An 18,213-nucleotide genomic window follows, 5' to 3' on the forward strand; every position below is an offset into this window, starting at 1 on the left:
GGGAGGCTGAACAGAGGAGGGAATGCTAATCACATAGGTTATCCATACAAGGAGACATGGACGCGAAGGGGAGAAGCCGTTTGCATCCGAAGAACCCAAAGAATGGAAATATCTCTGTTTTCATTCCAGCTGAAGAGCAGCTTTCCCTGTGAAATCCGAGGAAACCTTCGCAGCCCTGTGTTCCCAGTTTGGTCCGGCGGAGCCCATTTCAACTAGACAAGCAGAATGGATGAAAAACACCAAGACTAGCGACTCATTGTGTCAACGAGACTGAATAAGACGCCGAGCTAACGCGGCCAACTATATTTTATGACTGAAAGAGCTCGTGGACAGTCTCTGGAAAAAGACACCTCTCATTGTTTTCCACGCGTTTATTGTTTTCCACCAAATTCCAGTAGTGGGATGCTTTCGCGCTGTGCTGCTTCATAGGGTTCAAGAAAACGACCGAGGGTGAAAATATGGGTGAAGTTCAGGACGTCAGAGATGTTAAGAAGACCATCGTTGCTCCTGCAATAAAGTCTTTCGAGCACTATGACTTCTCCCGGGCCAAAATCTGTTGCAGCCTCACATGGCTGGTGGCCAAAGCATACGGGACAGGTAGGTGCATTACTGTACCTGCGTGGATATTTCACTTGTACTTTTTTTTTAAATTCATGTTTGTCTGCAGTTTAATACAGGCACTGATGCAATAAATGTGAAACATCCCTGAAGTAAAAAATAAAAAAAAAACAGATTTTTCTTCAGAGTAAACCAATTTAAAAACAATAAAATATAATGTATTTAAACAATAAATCTAATTCCAAGAGGACAGATGTAACCTGTGCTGGATCCCAGTGATCAATATATATGTCGTCCAGCTTAATAAAAAAAAAAAAAGGGAGCAGGAACAAGGAGGTGTGAAGGTGTCCCAAATGATGTCACCTTCAGGGTGCTGCATCCAAATTTAGAGAGAGGCATCACATGTGAATTTCTTTAATTCACTGGCAGCAGGATATGTAGCGCACACAAATAATGTACTTGTTAACAGTAAGGTGGGGTCAATGAAAGGGCTTTCTAAGGCTGTTGTCAGTAACCATCATAAGAGAATCAACTTTCAGAAATATTATAGCTAATGCTTTTCCTCAGGGACATCCTTCACAGATTGCTCGTGCTGATTCTTGTATTCTCTGATATGTAGCCTGCTTCTTTACCTCTGAATCGTCCACCCACCTTTTCAAGCAGTGCTGCAAGAAAAAAAACAAAATGGCATTTCAGTCTGGTTATCTGGCCTGTATGGATAATGCATTGGCAGGTAGGAGGGATGTAACACGGTGGCTCAGAGGCTCACCTCGCGCAAGATTTCCCCTAGGGTTGAGAATTGATTCAGGAGGACCAACGCAGTGCTGTGGTTTGTTTCCCTGAGGAGAAATATCCTGTTCTTGTCACCACATCTAGTTGTTTTTGTTAGACTGTACTGCAAAGCACTACTGCTGAGAAATCACTCAAAAATTCATTTACTGCATTCAGAATAATGAAGAATCACGCCCTTGTTAAGCTTGTATTGTAGAGATTGATGATTAAACAGAAACTGCTGCACATTCACAGGCAGGCTTTTTTTTTTTTTTTAAATAAATAACCAGATATGTTATTTTTGGATGTCCACAATCTGGCATCATGTGAATCCCAACCAAAAAATTCATCATTTATAACTTAGAACTGATTGATTTAGGCTACCAGTGCTGGAATTAAAGCTGTTTCGTGTAGCGTACAACTCTGATCACCCTCTGTTGTCCATCAGTAGGAATTACAACAACATAGATTTACAGTAAGAGTAATTTATCTCCTTCTACCAACATCTCTGTCACCAAGCCCCTCGTGTCACTGTGGCTTTGGGCTGTGGTGCTGTGTCACTGACATGAACGCTTCAGCCACATTTTCACAATGCAAGTCAGCAGGGTTTCAACAGCAGTGTCTGGTGAAGAGGTAATATGTCATCACCTAGCACACTTGAGGATGAATATTTTAGAGTGGAAATGTGCTAATTGTGATGTCTGTCACATGTCTACAATATTTGTTTTTGCCCTTTAGCAGCTGACGTGTACGTGCGACGAGTGCAAGTGTTTTGAAATCCGAGCAAGTGCGCCATTCTTTGACAGGACAGTCTGTTGGAAATACTGCTTCACTGCTCATGCCTTTTTATGCTTTGCGACGCTAGGTGACAGAGGGCTGATAAGGTGGCACCGGTGAACTGAGAGACGGAACAAGATCACTTTCCTTTGCACCATTAATGTGGAAAAACTTGTATAATTGGCATCATGCTTCTACCATGCATAGCCCTAAAGCTGTAATTAAAGCTGTAATGCATGGCTTCTGGCCCAAAGAAAAGAAAAATGCTGCCCACATTTGCCTTGAATGATTGGAAAGTATTTCAGTGCAGTGATAAATTTAAGCGGCTTCTATCAGGGTGCAGGCTTAAGCAAACACAAGCTAATTTAATCAATCTGAAGCATTTGTGCATCTTACCTGCTACAAGGTAAACTTACAAATGGCACAGCTGTATTAGCCACAAAATCCAATTTCGCATGAAGCACAATGAAATATTTAATCCTTGAAAATCCTAATAAATGCTCTTATAGCATCTAAAGTAGCTCGAAGAGAAACCTGCGTGTGTCACACTGAGGCTATTGTTGCGTTATCCAAACTTTGGCAGAGTTTCCCAACACTGATTGCGTCCTAGTTTTGATTTTATTTCTCATGTGACGCATATCAGATCCTGAGCCACTCTGAGACCCACACTGTTGTTCTGTATATAAGTTATTTCAGCCTTGCCATTGCGGTAACTTAACATTTGTCATTTACCTGAATCAGAGTTTTAGTTTTAGCTGAAGAGCCAACTTATTGGTGTTTTTCTAGAGATTATTCATTCAGATACAGTAAAAACTAAATGAGCAGGCATTGCTCCAGTCAGTCACAGAGAAGAAAAGACGGTTTTCTTCTAAAGCTGGGTTTTTACGAAATCTCAGCTCAGGAGTTTGTGGCTGAGGCAGATCACTTTGCAAGGGGCCTCAGAAATTCAGTATTACATAAAGTGTTCAAGAGTGATTATTAACCAACTTTCAATTCTGCTCTGAGTTTTAAAAGTGGGAGCTAGCGGGCTGCTTATCTCTGCCTGTCCAGGCTTACCTGAAAAACACAATCTTTTCATTCAAAAACATGTTTCCCACAGGAGATGCTTACTTGGCCCCCGTGGCGAACACCCGGCAGGTGGTAAAACAGCATTACATTGACTGATCGGGGGCGGGGGGGGCATTCCAATCTACTTGCTTATGATTGCACTCTGCATTTCCAATCAGACCTTTTGAGAGCAAGAAATACAGGTGAATAAATAAAACTACACAAACACATCTTTTTTTTTGTTGAGCCACCCAAATAAGCTCTCTGTAAAAAGTGAAGTAAACATCCAGGAGACTTATTCTATCACTCATTTAGGTCCCTATTTATCCCTAGTCATTACCGTATTATTTACTTAATGTTCATATCTTAAACACATTAGCTCTAAAATAACCTATAGAGCTCAGTTTGTCTGAACAGTGCAGAGAAAACGTTGTTCTGCCGCTGTAGCCACAGAGCAGAGCACGTTATTGCTCGCGCTGCGTTGTAATAGTTCAGCAAACATGAGATTCCTTGCAGATCCACTGTGTATTTTCAATCAGGACTAGATAGAAAAGGGGCTGATTCCAAAAATACAGCCCTCCAGAGAATGAGTGAGAGAGGGAGGGAGAGTGCAAGAAATAGAGAGAGAGAGAGAGAGAGAGAGAGAGCGGGCTCATCTCCAGATCCCTGCCTACGCTGCTCCGAATACTTCACATGCATCTGCATCATTACACCAATGCAGCACTGCATCAACTATATGGAGTCCAGTAGATGCAAGATGTAGCCTGTGCAGCAGATCATCTGCTGTCGGGAAACACTATTAAATACTACCAGACAGCTCAAACTGATACCAGTGTTTGATGTACGATTCAACTGATTCATGAAGAAAGCTAAAAGAAGGGACCAGATGCTGTCGTCATTAAACAGATGCCCTTTTTTCGACGCATTAAACTCCAACCGGCAGCGGTTCTGCTTTGTTGTCAACAGCTGAAGACTGGAATATTGCGAACGTGACGTGAGGTTTCACACACTACCGTAAATCAAAGCCAAAATACTACAAATGTAATTAAATATGGGATGATAAGCAACAACTGGAGTAGAATTTCTCTGACATGTTTGTTGTTGTGTTTGTCTTGTGTTTTCACGATTCTTCTGCGTCAGAGTAATGTGATTTTTTTAAGCTCATTAAACTGGGCCACAACAGACAAAACATTCCTGATCTCGTAGTCGTCTTTGAAAAGCAGGTACATCACAGTGACGACAGCAACCAGGGCCAATAAGACTTCAGATAAACATGCTTGCTGCAAATAAACATGACAAATGTAAGATATAAAATGTTATTTGTAAGTTACATGGCATACTAGCAGCTTTAGGGGTGTTGCTGTGTAGCCCAGCCTGACTTCTGACCTCCCTGTGGAGGGTGAAGGGGGCAGGGCCGGAGAAAAGATTCATGTCTTTGTTGGAATCAATAACATGATCATAGTAAAAGCATAACAGCAAGGTAGTTGCTACTGCTGCTGTCTGTATTTCTGCTCCGTAGGAGTCCATCTGTAGATGACCTTGTTGATAATGGTCAGTCTAAGCAGGTGATTCATTGGCTGCTCTGTGTGTTTGTGTGTGTGTGTGTGGTGTTGAGGTGGCAAGTTGGAGGATGGGCAGCGTCTTCAGGGAGTGTAAAGCTGTCACCACATGCCACATTTTTCTCTGCATACATGCAAGCAGTTATCAAAATTTACATCTATTCTCCTGCTGCTGACACAGTGATGAGCTCTGCATCTGGAGTGTGTGCTTGTATTTGAATGCTTCCCCACAGCAGCAGCATCTCATTGGAAACCAATTAATCACGATTGTGCTGTTTTAATCTGTTGTGGAAAAAAAAGAAGGACTTCCATTGGCGTGGCTCTCACTGATATTTCCAAGTCATGCACAGCCATACTTTCTCTTTTCTGGAAATGGTGTGTAAAAATGCTTTCCAATTCAGAAACAAAGGTACGAGACAAAAACAATAAAAAAAAAAAAGCAATGTTTTTGAGTTATTTGTAGACTATTCCCTTGCAGTGGACTTGCCTTAGGTGGTGTGCGCACACACACACACACACACACACTCAAATGCAGGTTCTCTCTTTGATGAGGCAGGCAGAGAGAGGGGTGTTCCCAGGGAGCTGGAAGCTGTAGAGATACAGACTAGATGAATCGATCGGGTTTCTCTCCTCACGCAGTTGCTATAGCAACGCTGAGATCTATCCACACGTATCCATGTCAAGATATTGTCATAGCAATAACAATGAAAAATTGAGAATGGAGAAAAGTAATGTCAGAGAATCTGTGGACTGACTTTGAAGAATAAAGCGAAAGTTTACCTGATTTTTCACTTGTTCCATAGTTTTGCTACAGAATTCAAATTGTTGTGTTATTCTTTTATTCTGTTATTCTTTTATATATATTTTAGAACATGAATAGAAAATGCTCATCCTGTTTCCAACACCTCGTGCCCTGTTATCTTCTCTGTCATCCACTTCTCATTGATCAAATAATCAGAAACATGCTTTTCTAGTGATCCGTTATTTTAATATCTTAAATGCTTTCTCTTTTCTCCTTTATCTCTCTTGCCCCGAATCCCATTTTCTCCCCTCCATCATGCAGACAGTATCCCTTCAGACTTAAAGGACCCCTTCTACACAGACCAGTACGAGCAGGAGCACCTGAAGCCTCCTGTGGCCAGCCTCCTGCTGTCTGCAGACCTGTACTGTAGGGCCGGCAGCCTCATCCTGAAGAGCGATGCTGCCAAGCCCCTGCTGGGCCACGATGCTGTCATTCAGGCTCTGGCTCAGCGTGGGCTCTATGTCACCGACCAGCAGAGACTGGTCACTGAGAGGGACCTTCGGAAGAGGCCTCTGCAAATGGTAAGAGAGATTTTTGGATCCATTGAATTTCAGGGGTGCTGGCAAGGTTGTGGTCGTGGTATAGAATAATAAAACATCCTGCCTTGTGAGCATATTAAAAAGTTATTTTTGATAATTTGATACCAGTCTTGACTATACAGCGGTAGTAACTTTCCTTATCCACACTCCCTGAGGCATATTTCGTGCACATAATGTCTTTCCTCATTCCACCCGGCGTGTCTTTCAAACTGAAGTTAACCCGGAATGAGCACATTCTTGAATAGCGAGGTCCGAGAACAGGAAGCGATACGTGCATTCACATTTTTTCCTCGAGTTCAAGTTGAGTGCATTTAAATGGTACAAGGTTGTTGATCCTGTACGTTGCTGCCACCAAGCTCGGCTATAAGCTATCAGATTGTAAGGTGTACGTACTTGTCAGCTAAGTTTTGTACAGGAAAATCTTTTTCACTGCGGTAAATGTTGCCTTTAGTGAAGGGATTTAATTTACCACACATATCCATAAAGAGATGATTAAATAGAAATGGAAATTAAATTGAATAAACCACAAGAAATTCACCTCCAGGTTTACAGCTAATGGTGACCAATACCGTTATTCTGCTGGCATGGTTTGTAAAATGTTTATCCCCCTGGTCGTTCAGTGATAGGTGGCCAGTCACAGGGATTGCTGAAATGAGTTTCCTTTCCATTCTGCGTTTGCTGAACAGCAGTCTGTGAAAAAACTCAGTATGGTGGGTTTTTAAATTGCATTTTCTCTTAATGCCTTCGAAGCTGTGGATAACAACATTTTTCACTTAAAACATTTAATTTAAATGATGTCACAAGACCACTACAACCCATCAGACCAACACAGCAACAACTAGTAAACGGTACAAAAAGACAGGCGTCAAGACCTCAAGGCATCTGCTGCCCCGTGTGTGTATCTGTCTTCTCCCATCGTCGCTCTACAGCTCATCTCTATCTCTCTACACTGGCGCTCAACAGAGGGATGACTTTGCGGGCATCCTATTGAGTGAGAGTGAGGCGTTCTCATTATTTGAGGGCGAAGTCTCAATAGGAGGCTTTATTGCTTCAGTGAATTGCAATTGAGACACAATTAGCACACAGTTTGCCTGCAGTCTGTTTGTAGAGTCTTGCTGGTTTTAATTTCCCTTCTATGCTAATGCAGAAGTTATTTAAGTTTTGTTGGGGTTTAGATGTCTAGAGCTTTGTTTCGGGAAGACAACAAGAATTTTAGTACAAGTTCGGGCCGTGAACTTGAGCGATTCTGTCTACTGTCAGGTATACGAGATTACGTTTTTTTAATACATTTTCTCAGTGTTTTTTTCTTTTTTTTTAAGTTAATTTTCTAGTTGAGAGCATTAACACTTGATTTTAAGCCATTACACTTCACGACCGAATGGTTCGCCAGAAAGCGACAGGATGTATTTGTGTGTGTGTGTGTGTGTGCACATAAATGAGCAGGTTGTTTTAAATGTGAAAATGAGCTGCTAGAGTGTGAAACTACCTTCTGTCATTTCACTTTCCTATCTGCCATTATTCAGTCTATCTCTCGTATATCATACACCCCCCCCTCCCCTTTGACTCATCATTCTTTGCCACCACCCAAGCATCACTCTCTTTGCTGCTTCTTTCATCTGTTTCCATCTCCATTCATCCTGCCCTTAACCTTAATTCCTTTTTCTTTCACGTTTAGTTACTTTTTGCGCTGTTCATCTTTACTCATTCCTCCTCTTCTATCATTCCCCCATTCTTTTATACTTTTATTATCCATCATCCCTTTCCCTTGTCACTCAATCTCCCTAACAAAGTTCATTACTCCTCTATCTAGCTTCTCTGTTCTTTGTCTTGGTCGTCTGTCCTGCCGCATATGCATGTCAGTGCGTGTGTAGTCTGACCCGCAGGAAGTAGTCGGCGGCCTGTCATTGGCCATGTTTTTCAGTCCCTTTTCTTAGTTCCGCTGTCTGCGTGTTTCCATTTTCAAAGATTTCAAACATCTTTTAACTCCACTGACAGAGACTTGACCAAGACTTGTCCCGATCCGTTCCACTTCACACAAGCTTCTGTGATATCGGTTTAATGAAGTAATAAAGTTCTGCTAGAGCTACACACAGCTATTAAGGCATGTGCGGTTTCAATAAGTCCTCCAATGAGCTCCTCCAGAGCTGAAGTATAGGCAGTCCTCAACTCCAGAGCACCACGTGTTCTAACTGTCACATCCCATAGTTGACTTGCGTCCTTTACTGTTTTATGTGGTATTTACTTTTGCTGGGATTCAGCCATTTTTATGCCAGGGCCTCCCAAAGTCTGACATGCTGGTGCTCTAGTGCAACACCTTCTTGTTCTGAATCTCGCACCCTTATAATGGTGTTTGCTATGAGGAGATTTCATATTTGAAACAGTTCATGTGGATTACCTGCTGCAACTCAGATGGGGGATCATCTATTATTTAGAAACTGCTTCAGCACCTAACAACGATTGACAAGGTGACCAGAGGCTGTGCAGGCTGAGCTCTGTGGGGCCGTGGAGAGTCTGCAAGAAGAGCAGAGTTTGAGAGGGTGGTTGGCTGGTTTGATCAGCTGCTCAATAAGGAGAACATCACTGCCTGAAGCAGGCTGTCGAAGAGCCAGAGACTGAGCACCTACATGCAGTTCTAACTGTAAGCTGCTCTGGATAAGAGCACAAGCAATGTTATTAAATGCTGCCTCATGACATTTTAAGCTCAGCACTTTTTTTAACTCAGCAATTTGAATAAGGTATGAGAATTTTCAGAGTAAGCAACTTTAGGGGATGTTCAAGATATTCGGGAGCTTTAGTAGGTCAGTCAACAGCAGCGTTAGCAGCAGCCGATGTCTCGTCTGACACACGTCATAACTGAGCACATTTATTGTTATTTTCAGTGGGTTGCCAAACTGACTTTCTCTCCCTCTGTCACTATTCTGCCCACTCATCCCTCTGTCTTCAGCCACGTGACAGATTCCCACATGTGAAGACGCGGGATCCAAATCGCAGTTACCGCCCACTCAGTCGCCTACACACATTCTGTATCGCTGACACTCTCCCCCACCTGTACTGCTCACAGAGAATGACGGAGAGATGTGGAAGTGGGATGAAGATCTGAAAATACTATTCTAACACCACTCATTTATTGTTAGCATTGTATTGTACTGATCGCTCTATTTTTGTTACCCACTGCTGCTGCAACGTTTGTAAAAAAACATTTCCCCCGTCGTGGAATTAAGAAAGGAATATCTTATCTTATCTTATCTTATCTTGCACATTACAGCCCACATGAAGTGCCGCTGCTACCATAAGAACAAGCTAAAATTCATTATTAACAGGCTTCAATTGCTAATTTTCTTGATTATGTTCTTTTCAAACTGTCAGTGCTGCGTGAACAGCTGTGTTTGTGGTGATTGAGCGGAAACTGTGGGAGAATGGAGACTTGCTTGCTCATGTGAGGATTCTTGACTCCTTAATTTTGAATTCCTGAATCGTCGGGCCTCTCTCTTAATGAAAGAGTTTGGTCTGAGCTGCTCTTTATGGAAAGTGTCTCGAGATAACGCTGTCATGAATATGAATTGGCACTATATAAACAAAGATTGATTGATTCATTGATTGATTGATTCATTTCCAAAACTCACAAGTAACAATCAAAAAAATGTGTACAATCGCAGCTGTGGTCAGCAACAAAGTACAATATTGAAGCTCACTGAAGGTCACCATAACCAGCAGATAAGCATTATTAAATGAAGCGCTCGATGAATCGATATCCTGACGTAAAGTCAAACCCTGTTGCCATGGAGACGTTACACTGAGTGGGACGAGAATGACGTGAAGATCCAAAAAAGCCAAGGAATCTACAGTAGATGATGAATGAAAATAGATTCTGTGTGTTTGTGCCTGCGCTCGTGTCCACGCTTGTGCATGTGTGCGGGTGTGTGCTGTATGTGTGTGTGTGTGTGTGTGTGTGTGTGTATCTAAGGACCTAATTTCACATTGTAGAGTGGCACAGAAGTGCTCCTTGCTTCCCTGCAGCAAGGCTGGTGTACAGAGAGGGTGGTTAAGGTAAAGACACGATTAGAGATGTTCCGACGGCTTTTTCCTTCCTTAACACCTCAACTTGGCTAATCCGCTAATACCAAGTACCAAATATGAACACTACATACAGAGAATGAATCATTGCATATTGTATGAAAAGGTTGGGTGTCCCTAACAGTGAGAATGTCATTGAAAATGACACCATGCCCTCAATGATTCCTCAGGATTTTTAAAAGAGAGGGTGAATAAAGGAACGAATGCCATAGAACTTACTTTAATTATCTAGTTTAAAAATCATAACTGAAAAAGAACATAATAAATATATCTAGGATATTTATGTCTTACTAGAATAATCTAAAAACTCTTTACTTCCTTGACCTCTTGCTGGTGAGGATCAATGCTCTTCTCAGCTGCTGAACCTTGAATGTCATAGCTTTTATAATTAATAAAGCTGTAGTAAATAGGTCATGTTGCTGCCAGGAGTTTTTAATGTATTGTATAAATCAGACTCCATTATGGCTGTACGTGAGCCATACGCTGTGAATACAAAGAGTGAGACACAGCACCGTATATGGTTTCTGAGTTGCTTTATTGGGTGTATGGGTGCTGTGTCTGTGACTGTATGTCAGAAAAGCTATAAAACAGACAGGTTTACAGGCACACTTATGTTAAAGAATGCTTTCAAATCCAACTGTAATGGCAAATGCACTTCTAATGTTTACATGAACAGATTTACTCTGTAGTTCTTGTTGAAACCATGCTGCTTAATGGTAAAAGCATTTATAAGAGTACAAGAGTTGACAAATGCAGATTTATGTTAGATGTATGTGAACCTTATGGTAATTTGATTACAGAACCATTTTAATATGGAAACAAAAGAAAAACACAATTTGAAACAGACTGTAGCATTGATGTTATGTCATGTCAGTATCAGATGTCCGCCATATTGGCAAGAAGTGGAATAGTTGTCTTTTTTTAATTACTAAAAACAGCAAGGAACCATGGACCGATGCTGATATAGCCTAAGTTTCTTATTAAAACATGCTGCTAAAATTGCAGCACTGAAACGAGTAAAGCCACTGTGATCTTAGTTGGCTCTTCATTGGGTTAAAACACCCCTAAACACCCCTATATGTATATTTACCATAGACTGTATAAAAGAAGTGGACGTGGCTTCTGCGCCAAAAAAGTGAAGCCAATGGGGAACTCCGTTAAGCCTGCATTGCTTTCTAATGGCTAGCAAGGGGCAGCTCTGTGCTCTGCTGGTGGCCAAAAGAAAATCACTTAATTTATTACCTCAGTAATCACTTTCCGAATTAGTATCAGTCGCTAGTTTCAAGTCTTCTTCAATACAGCACAGTGTTTTTTTTTTTGTTTTTTTTTTAGTAAATTGTGGTCCCATTTAGAGGAAAATGGTAAAATGCAGGGAAGGCTTTAGGATGGGACTACCTTGTGGCTAACCAATCAGAGATGGGTCATGCCTAAACCTGGCCAATCAGAGGAGGGGTCTTCATGGAACGAATGTTACTTCAGGTTTCAAAACCAAGATGCAGAGGAACAAAGGTCAAACTCGCGGATTGAAAACTGCTGTCAGCAAAGCAATGGGCGATGTCACAGTGGCTGTGTCCACTTCCAGTATACTGCTGATGGCAGGTGTGGTGGATATCCAGCCCAACAATCCAAGCATTTCAAAATGAATAACAATTGAATTAGTATACAATGCGTATACAACACTTGGTTATATTAAAATGAAAAGATACAAAAAAATGTCTGAACAGTCATTACTTTTACATTTTAATATATGAAGATTATTATATTGACATTTAACATAATCATAAAAAAATGTCTGTTAGTTCAGGTTTACTTTGTGACAGATTCATAAAATGACTGAATAAACGTTAAGACACTCGCTCCCGTTAGTCTCCTTCGCTTCTGCTGCCTCCATCACAGCCCCTGTTGGGCAGGCGCTCCGTTTCCATGGTTACATTTCACTAGGCAGGGTGTGTGTGTGTGTGTGTGTGTGTGGGTGGGTGGGTGGGTGGGTGCAAGAGTTGGGTTGCTTATGCTGGCATATGTCGTATGCACAGTGTGTTCCTGTACGTGTAGTGCGTATGTGCAGCTCTGTGCTGTCAGAAGAGCACTGCCGCCTTCTGAGGCAGAGAACGCTGAGATGCTGGATTTGTACAAGAAGGCAAACGGCATTTCTAAGACACTGCATCACACACAAAGATCCACATCCGCACAGACATAAGGTGAGGTACAGAAAGCTTAGCTGAGTGCCAGGCAGAAAAAATAATACTTCTTAACATCAAACTAGCTTCCTCTGTCCTTATTCTGTCCTTGATCTTATGAACAAAGGAGAGCTGAAGCAGCAGGGTGGAAGGGAAGCCCATCCAAGTACTTTCTGTCCTCACCGGCTTCAGCAAAGTCACAGCCAGTATGTTATCCTCAATGCCAGCGGCAACTCCCAAGCAGTACAGTATGGATGGGTGGGCATCGAGCACATTATGTGATGTCCTGAGCATCTATCCGTACTGGCTAGTAGAGTTAGACTGTGTTTCAGGCTGATGTATTCTGTTTGTTTGTGGTTTTAATTCTTTAAATATATATATATATATATATATTTTTTTATTTATTTATAAAGAAAAAACAGTAAGTCCACATGATGAAGGTTCAGACAAGTAGGGACTCTTTTGTGCTCTCAACCCTGAACAAAGGAGCACATTTGTCTAGCGGCCTTTTAACAGCACAAAGAGGAAAACATGCTTAAGCTTACACTCTATGCGAGCTAATGCAACAATAGTCAGTTGCCAGTGATTGTTTTCAGCCCAGAACTTGCATTGTTTCATTGTCGTTTTATCATATCATTGCCCTAGAAAACAAATCAGTCAGTCTAGTATGGCCAAAGAAATTATTTTTCAAAATGCAGTTCGTGAAAAAAAAAACTCCTCTTCTTTTGTAATACAGGAGATTATGTGGCCCTGGAGGGCTGGGAGCTTTGTTTTCAGAGGAAACAGCTCCTGGTAAGGTTACCTAAGGCAAATTGATCCCAGGTGAAGGGCCAGACTAAGATTGATTTAAAGACATCTACTGATTGCTCCAGCGCCTTCCTTCTCCTTTGGAGTCAGGCCCGGGAGAGGAGATTGCAGGTGAGTGCCTGGTGGCTCAGCCTGAGGGAGTAACCTGCCCATAGATGTAAGACCTCTCTTTGAGTGTAAGAGAAACAACACCTACAACATGTCAGCTCCCTTTTGGAAATACCTAAGGTTATCTAGATTATACGCACACACAGATTTCCTCCTTTTTTACCTTACCTTTTTACTATTTTTTGCAGTGTGAGAAGTCCATGCAGCAGTCAAATATGAAAAAGAAGGAAGTAAAATTTCTCTGGTGAACGTGCAGATTTTGAACTCTTTTAGTATTAAACGCTAGGCTACATCTGATCTGCTGTAATAGCACAGGAAGCGTATTATACTAATAGAGAAAATCTGTGTAATTTTCTCTTTCTATGACAAATCATTCTCACTCTACAGATCTTGAAATATTCACCTGGTTTGCCTTATTACTGACATTACAAAAGCAAGGACACGGCTGAGGCTGCAGCAGCTCTTAATCTGTAATGAATTCATGCTGCCACAGAATTGGCCATGAGCAGAGCTCAATAAAGGAATCCCATTTTCTGAGATTAAATTAAACGAACAGTATTATTGGTCATACAATTGTAGCATTTGGTTTAGCTGCACAAAAATGTCCTGCCAGGAACGATGAAGTCGACTTGAATCTTGTAGGATAATTAGTGAATAAATGAGGAATAAAGAAAAATAAATGAATTTACTTCCATCAGAAAACAATACGTTCACTGGATTAGCTTTGATTGTTGCATAGAAAGTGTCAAAAGTACCAAGACAGAATACAGTTCACTCAACACAATCAGGGTCCAGAAAGAAGAAAACAATGATCCTGGTCAAAGCTATGACATATAGACAGACGTTTTCTGGACAAAGACAAGGTATGAGAATACATAACTTTTGCATCAGAGCTTGCTGATACCAAATTTCCACCTGAACACCAGGTGAATGCCCGTCGTGTTGATGTAAAATGAGTGATATTTCCCTTTAAATGAACTCCGACGCTCTTTTATCACTCACCAGACATGAAACAGTTTTAAGCATGATGGAAGGATTTGGAGGCTACTGCAGGTCAGCACCGGCTGGTCGTCATGATCCTGTCCCCAGATAGTGCTCTAAGGTTAGCTTTGAGGTTTCTATATAATTGCTAGGTTGGGTTTTGGAGCATATGGAGGAGGAAGGTATGCTGCTTAAAAGCTCCATTCCCACAAGTCATGCCAGACCTCACAGTTGGTATTTTCTGCATGGGCATGAGTGCAATTCTGTGTGAGAGCTTTTTTTTTTTTGTTTCTGCTCACAATTGGGCAAGCTGCTGAAAGAGTTGTGGCATCGCCCCGTTTGAAAAGGAAAGACTGCAGAGAAAACAGACAGAAAAAGGGATGGTTTTATGTTTCTAAAGGATTTTTGTGGGAGAGATTGTTTAAATTTGAAATGCAGCTCTGTGTCATTCACATAGTTAGGTGTAATGCAGCATTACCTGTGTGACTGGTGACATTTACCATGAAAACTATTCAGTTAATTCAATTGTTCAGTTCAGTTGAATTTCACATCTGGGATTTTCTCAAATCTTTCACCTCAATTTAGTTGTAACTTTGAGTGACTTTAACTTGTTACAAAGTTGGGAGTTTTAGTAAAACATTAGCATATGCATGAAATAAAGGTTTTGCTGTTTCCACTGTGATTTTTAATGAGCTTCTGGCACTTTGTCTTTCAGGCTCTTGAAAGAGGGTTATCTCAATCTCTGTGGACTATTCCAGTTAAAGGTTAAATTAAAAAAACTAGTATTGATTTCTCGAAGTAAGGTCCCACAGAATAGCGGCCTGTGCTGCTATTAAATACCTCCCTGTGTTTATCTGAGTTATGTATCAAATCCTGTCCATCTGGCAACCAGTGGGGATGAAACAAACTATGCTAAACTAAGCTCTTGAACTTTGTTGCATGCCATCATCCTGTTCTTTTCTACTAAAGCAAAGACTATATATTTACATGAAAAAGCCAGAAGATCTTTCACAGGTCCTGTTTGTTTTCCTCCACCTTTACAGTACTTGTAGTGACCTTCCAAAGAGACCAGAGAGAGGCACAGCTGAGAGCTTTTCCATGTCCAGCGTGAAGTTACCTGGAGCTAGACAGATAAAATTTTTAGACATATGCCCCATCATGGAGCCTTTTGGCCTGGACAGGAGAGCTGTAATACTAAAAGCAGGCTGCATTTCACTGTTACATCACCACTGACTTACTGTTGAATCACTGTGTTCGTGTGTGTGTCCTCGGTCCCGAGGAGGTCCAGAAGACTGCAGTGCAGATGTTTGGTGAATTAGGTTTGCTCACTTTATGGTCATTTTCTGCTTCCACTTTTTTTCTGATGGAAGCTTCTTTAAAAACTTTGGGGGTTTGTCGTAAATAATCAGTGAAAACTTGGACTCCGATAAAAACAGGCAGAGACTGATCATTAGCAATGACCTGCTGAAGCCCCTTTAAGCTTTTACTGCAAGCTGTGTTATAGACATTACTGTGGTCATTACTTCAGTTCAATCATTTTGCAGTGGAATGACGCCAGGGTGTTGCTTCTAATGAGTTCACAGAATTTTTTATTTTTTTTTTCAGAGATCCCTCACAGTAATGGTGAGGTAGGGAAGTATTGTGCATTTTCTGCTACCTGGTTTAGACCTCGACAAGCAGCTCAGAGACCCGACAATAGAGATTTTAGTTTATTTGCAACAGCAGCACAACGATGAGGTGAAACACATCACACAGTAGCTTTTGTAGGTCGCCGCGGTTTGTTTTTGCACATCCTTTGTGCAATGTTAAATCGGGCTTCTACGGTGGATTTTCATCTCCCCTCTTTCACCAAGAAGCCGTATTAAAGATGAACAGTGTTTGCCTCCCTCCCCGGGTGGAAATACACAGAGCCGGCAATGTAGCAGCACAATAAAAACAGGATATCGACCGTGAAGGAGCATCTTCTTACCTCGTGAGAAATCAAAACAAGATTTATGGACGTAATCAGCTTAGATGAGAAAGCAAAATTGCTTGTGTGTGTGTGTGTGTGTGTTTGACTTTGTGTCTACGGGTTGGTCCATGACTGTTTGAACGCATGCACTCATTAAAGTGTGAATAAAATAACTCATCATTAGCATAGTTTCATAGTCGGCATATAATTAAGGCCGTATCTTGGGGGAAACGGAAACTAAAGGTTAGAGAAGCAGTCTCTTAACCAGATAGTCACCGTTTTGAATCCTGAGGGGGAAAAAATCAAATGGAGTGGATTAGCAACATTTTCCCCTCTTACAGCCGTCTAGATACCCCCAAGCCAGGCATTTGACTCCTGAACGCTCCAGTGGAGCTGCTCAGGGGCCGACCGTGGAAGACAGAGGCTGCAGTGAGCAGCTCCAAGGTATGGATAAGTGCAACTGTATGAATATGAGGTAAAGAAATGCAGAGGGAAAGCATATGTGCTCAGTAAACCTAAAGGTTAGAAGATATGACGTCGTGGAATATCACAGAGGAAACAGCCAAGCAAACAACAGGCAGTTCTGCTTTAATGAGAAAGGCTAACCCTCTCTTTCTATGTATTTCTTCCCATTTGTCCTCCCTGCTTCTCTCTATTCCTTTTCTCTATCCAGCAATCACTCTGCACTCATCCGGTATATAATATCCAAGTCCAAGTTTGAAATGTTGGATAATGTCAAGTTTCGTAGATTTGGGGTATAAAAATAGACATGTAGAAATGTCTGCCTCTCTGCAAACTTTCAGAAATCCCCGTTCATTGCAATGTCTCTGCACAAGTTATCACTTTGAAGTCAACTTTAGTGCAGCTCAAATACATTTCCCTTCTGAACAACTAACTCAAACTCCTTTCGTAATGTATTTAAGCAGTTCCAAATACTAAAACATTTTTTAAAGCTTTTTGTTACTAACATGCTTTGTCAATGTTCTGGATCCTGCTTTCTCTCCTCTGCTCTCTTCAAACCACTGAATTCAAGTATTGTCTGTAATTGCTAACATCTCTGACTACGTGCCGAAAGAAGTTGCTTCGTCACCTCATAAAGTATGCATGATCCCGGTGTCAAAAACACCTGAATCCTGGAATGAGCATGTGCTCCCACATCAGCCTCTTCCTCCCACACAATGGCTTGTCGTCATTCAATGCGATTAGAGACAGCGGGTCTGTGGTCTAGTAAACAAGATTGGTTGCTCTTCTTGTCATTTTATCTCACCAGACCACAGCAGATCTAAATCAATATGCTCAAATTGTTCAGCATGGGGGAGGAGAGAGGGGGCAAAAGAGGCCTTTGAGGAATGATGCTGGTCCCTTGGCCTTTTTAAAATTGGTCTTGCCTGGAGTTGATCATTTGTTGTGTGTGTGTGTGTGTGTTTGTGGTTGTTTGTGTGTCTCTGAGATAATGTTTTACAACGTTTAGACAGGCTAAATGAAGGCCAATAGGAAACAGCTTGGCAGTGTATTATTAAATGGGATTGGTTTGCTGCTGGGTTGCCAGATCAGAGATAGAGGAAATTAAGCATTAAGCTAATGCATTGTCTCTCAGCAAATTCGTTTCAGAGGTAAAAATGTCTCCATTAGCTTGACAGCCAGTTTTCTCAATATAACTATGTCATATCAAGGAATCATATGCAAAAAGGCACACATTTGTAACGTGAGTAGTCTAAGAGGGAATCAAACACATTATCTTATTCTCTTCTGTCTTGTTATTTGCATGAAATGACACATCGGCTGTTCGCATAGCCCTTCACTTTCACCACGAAACCGTCAAGTGATGCTTTAATACTTTGTTTTCTCTGACTCCGCCACACTCCATCATTATGGATCTTCAAGGGGTCACTTTTGCTCTACAGCTGATTAGTTTGGTTAGCTCATGGAAAAGCTGCTGTATAAATATAGTATAAATATATGGTGGGTTTATTCGTGGATAGTGTGTAGTGGGTATAAATGGTGGTACAGGATTTTCACAAAGCTTCTTCATATCACAATGTCGCAGTAAAGACAATGTTAT

At 41.4% G+C, this 18,213-nt stretch overlaps 1 protein-coding gene across 1 annotated transcript in view; it reads left to right on the plus strand.

The window, feature by feature from the left end:
• Positions 1–433: 433 nt before the first annotated feature.
• The window catches only part of camsap2a (calmodulin regulated spectrin-associated protein family, member 2a), a 47,836-nt gene continuing 30,056 nt past the window's right edge, over positions 434–18,213 (plus strand). The window contains exons 1-2 of the mRNA XM_070831879.1: positions 434–597; positions 5,776–6,035. Of these exons, the coding sequence (XP_070687980.1) occupies positions 459–597; positions 5,776–6,035 (399 nt within the window). The 5' untranslated portion in view covers positions 434–458. The remainder of the gene's footprint in view (positions 598–5,775; positions 6,036–18,213) is intronic.

Source organism: Pempheris klunzingeri, chromosome 6 (assembly GCF_042242105.1).
Source record: "Pempheris klunzingeri isolate RE-2024b chromosome 6, fPemKlu1.hap1, whole genome shotgun sequence".
NCBI classification, from domain to species: domain Eukaryota; kingdom Metazoa; phylum Chordata; class Actinopteri; order Acropomatiformes; family Pempheridae; genus Pempheris; species Pempheris klunzingeri.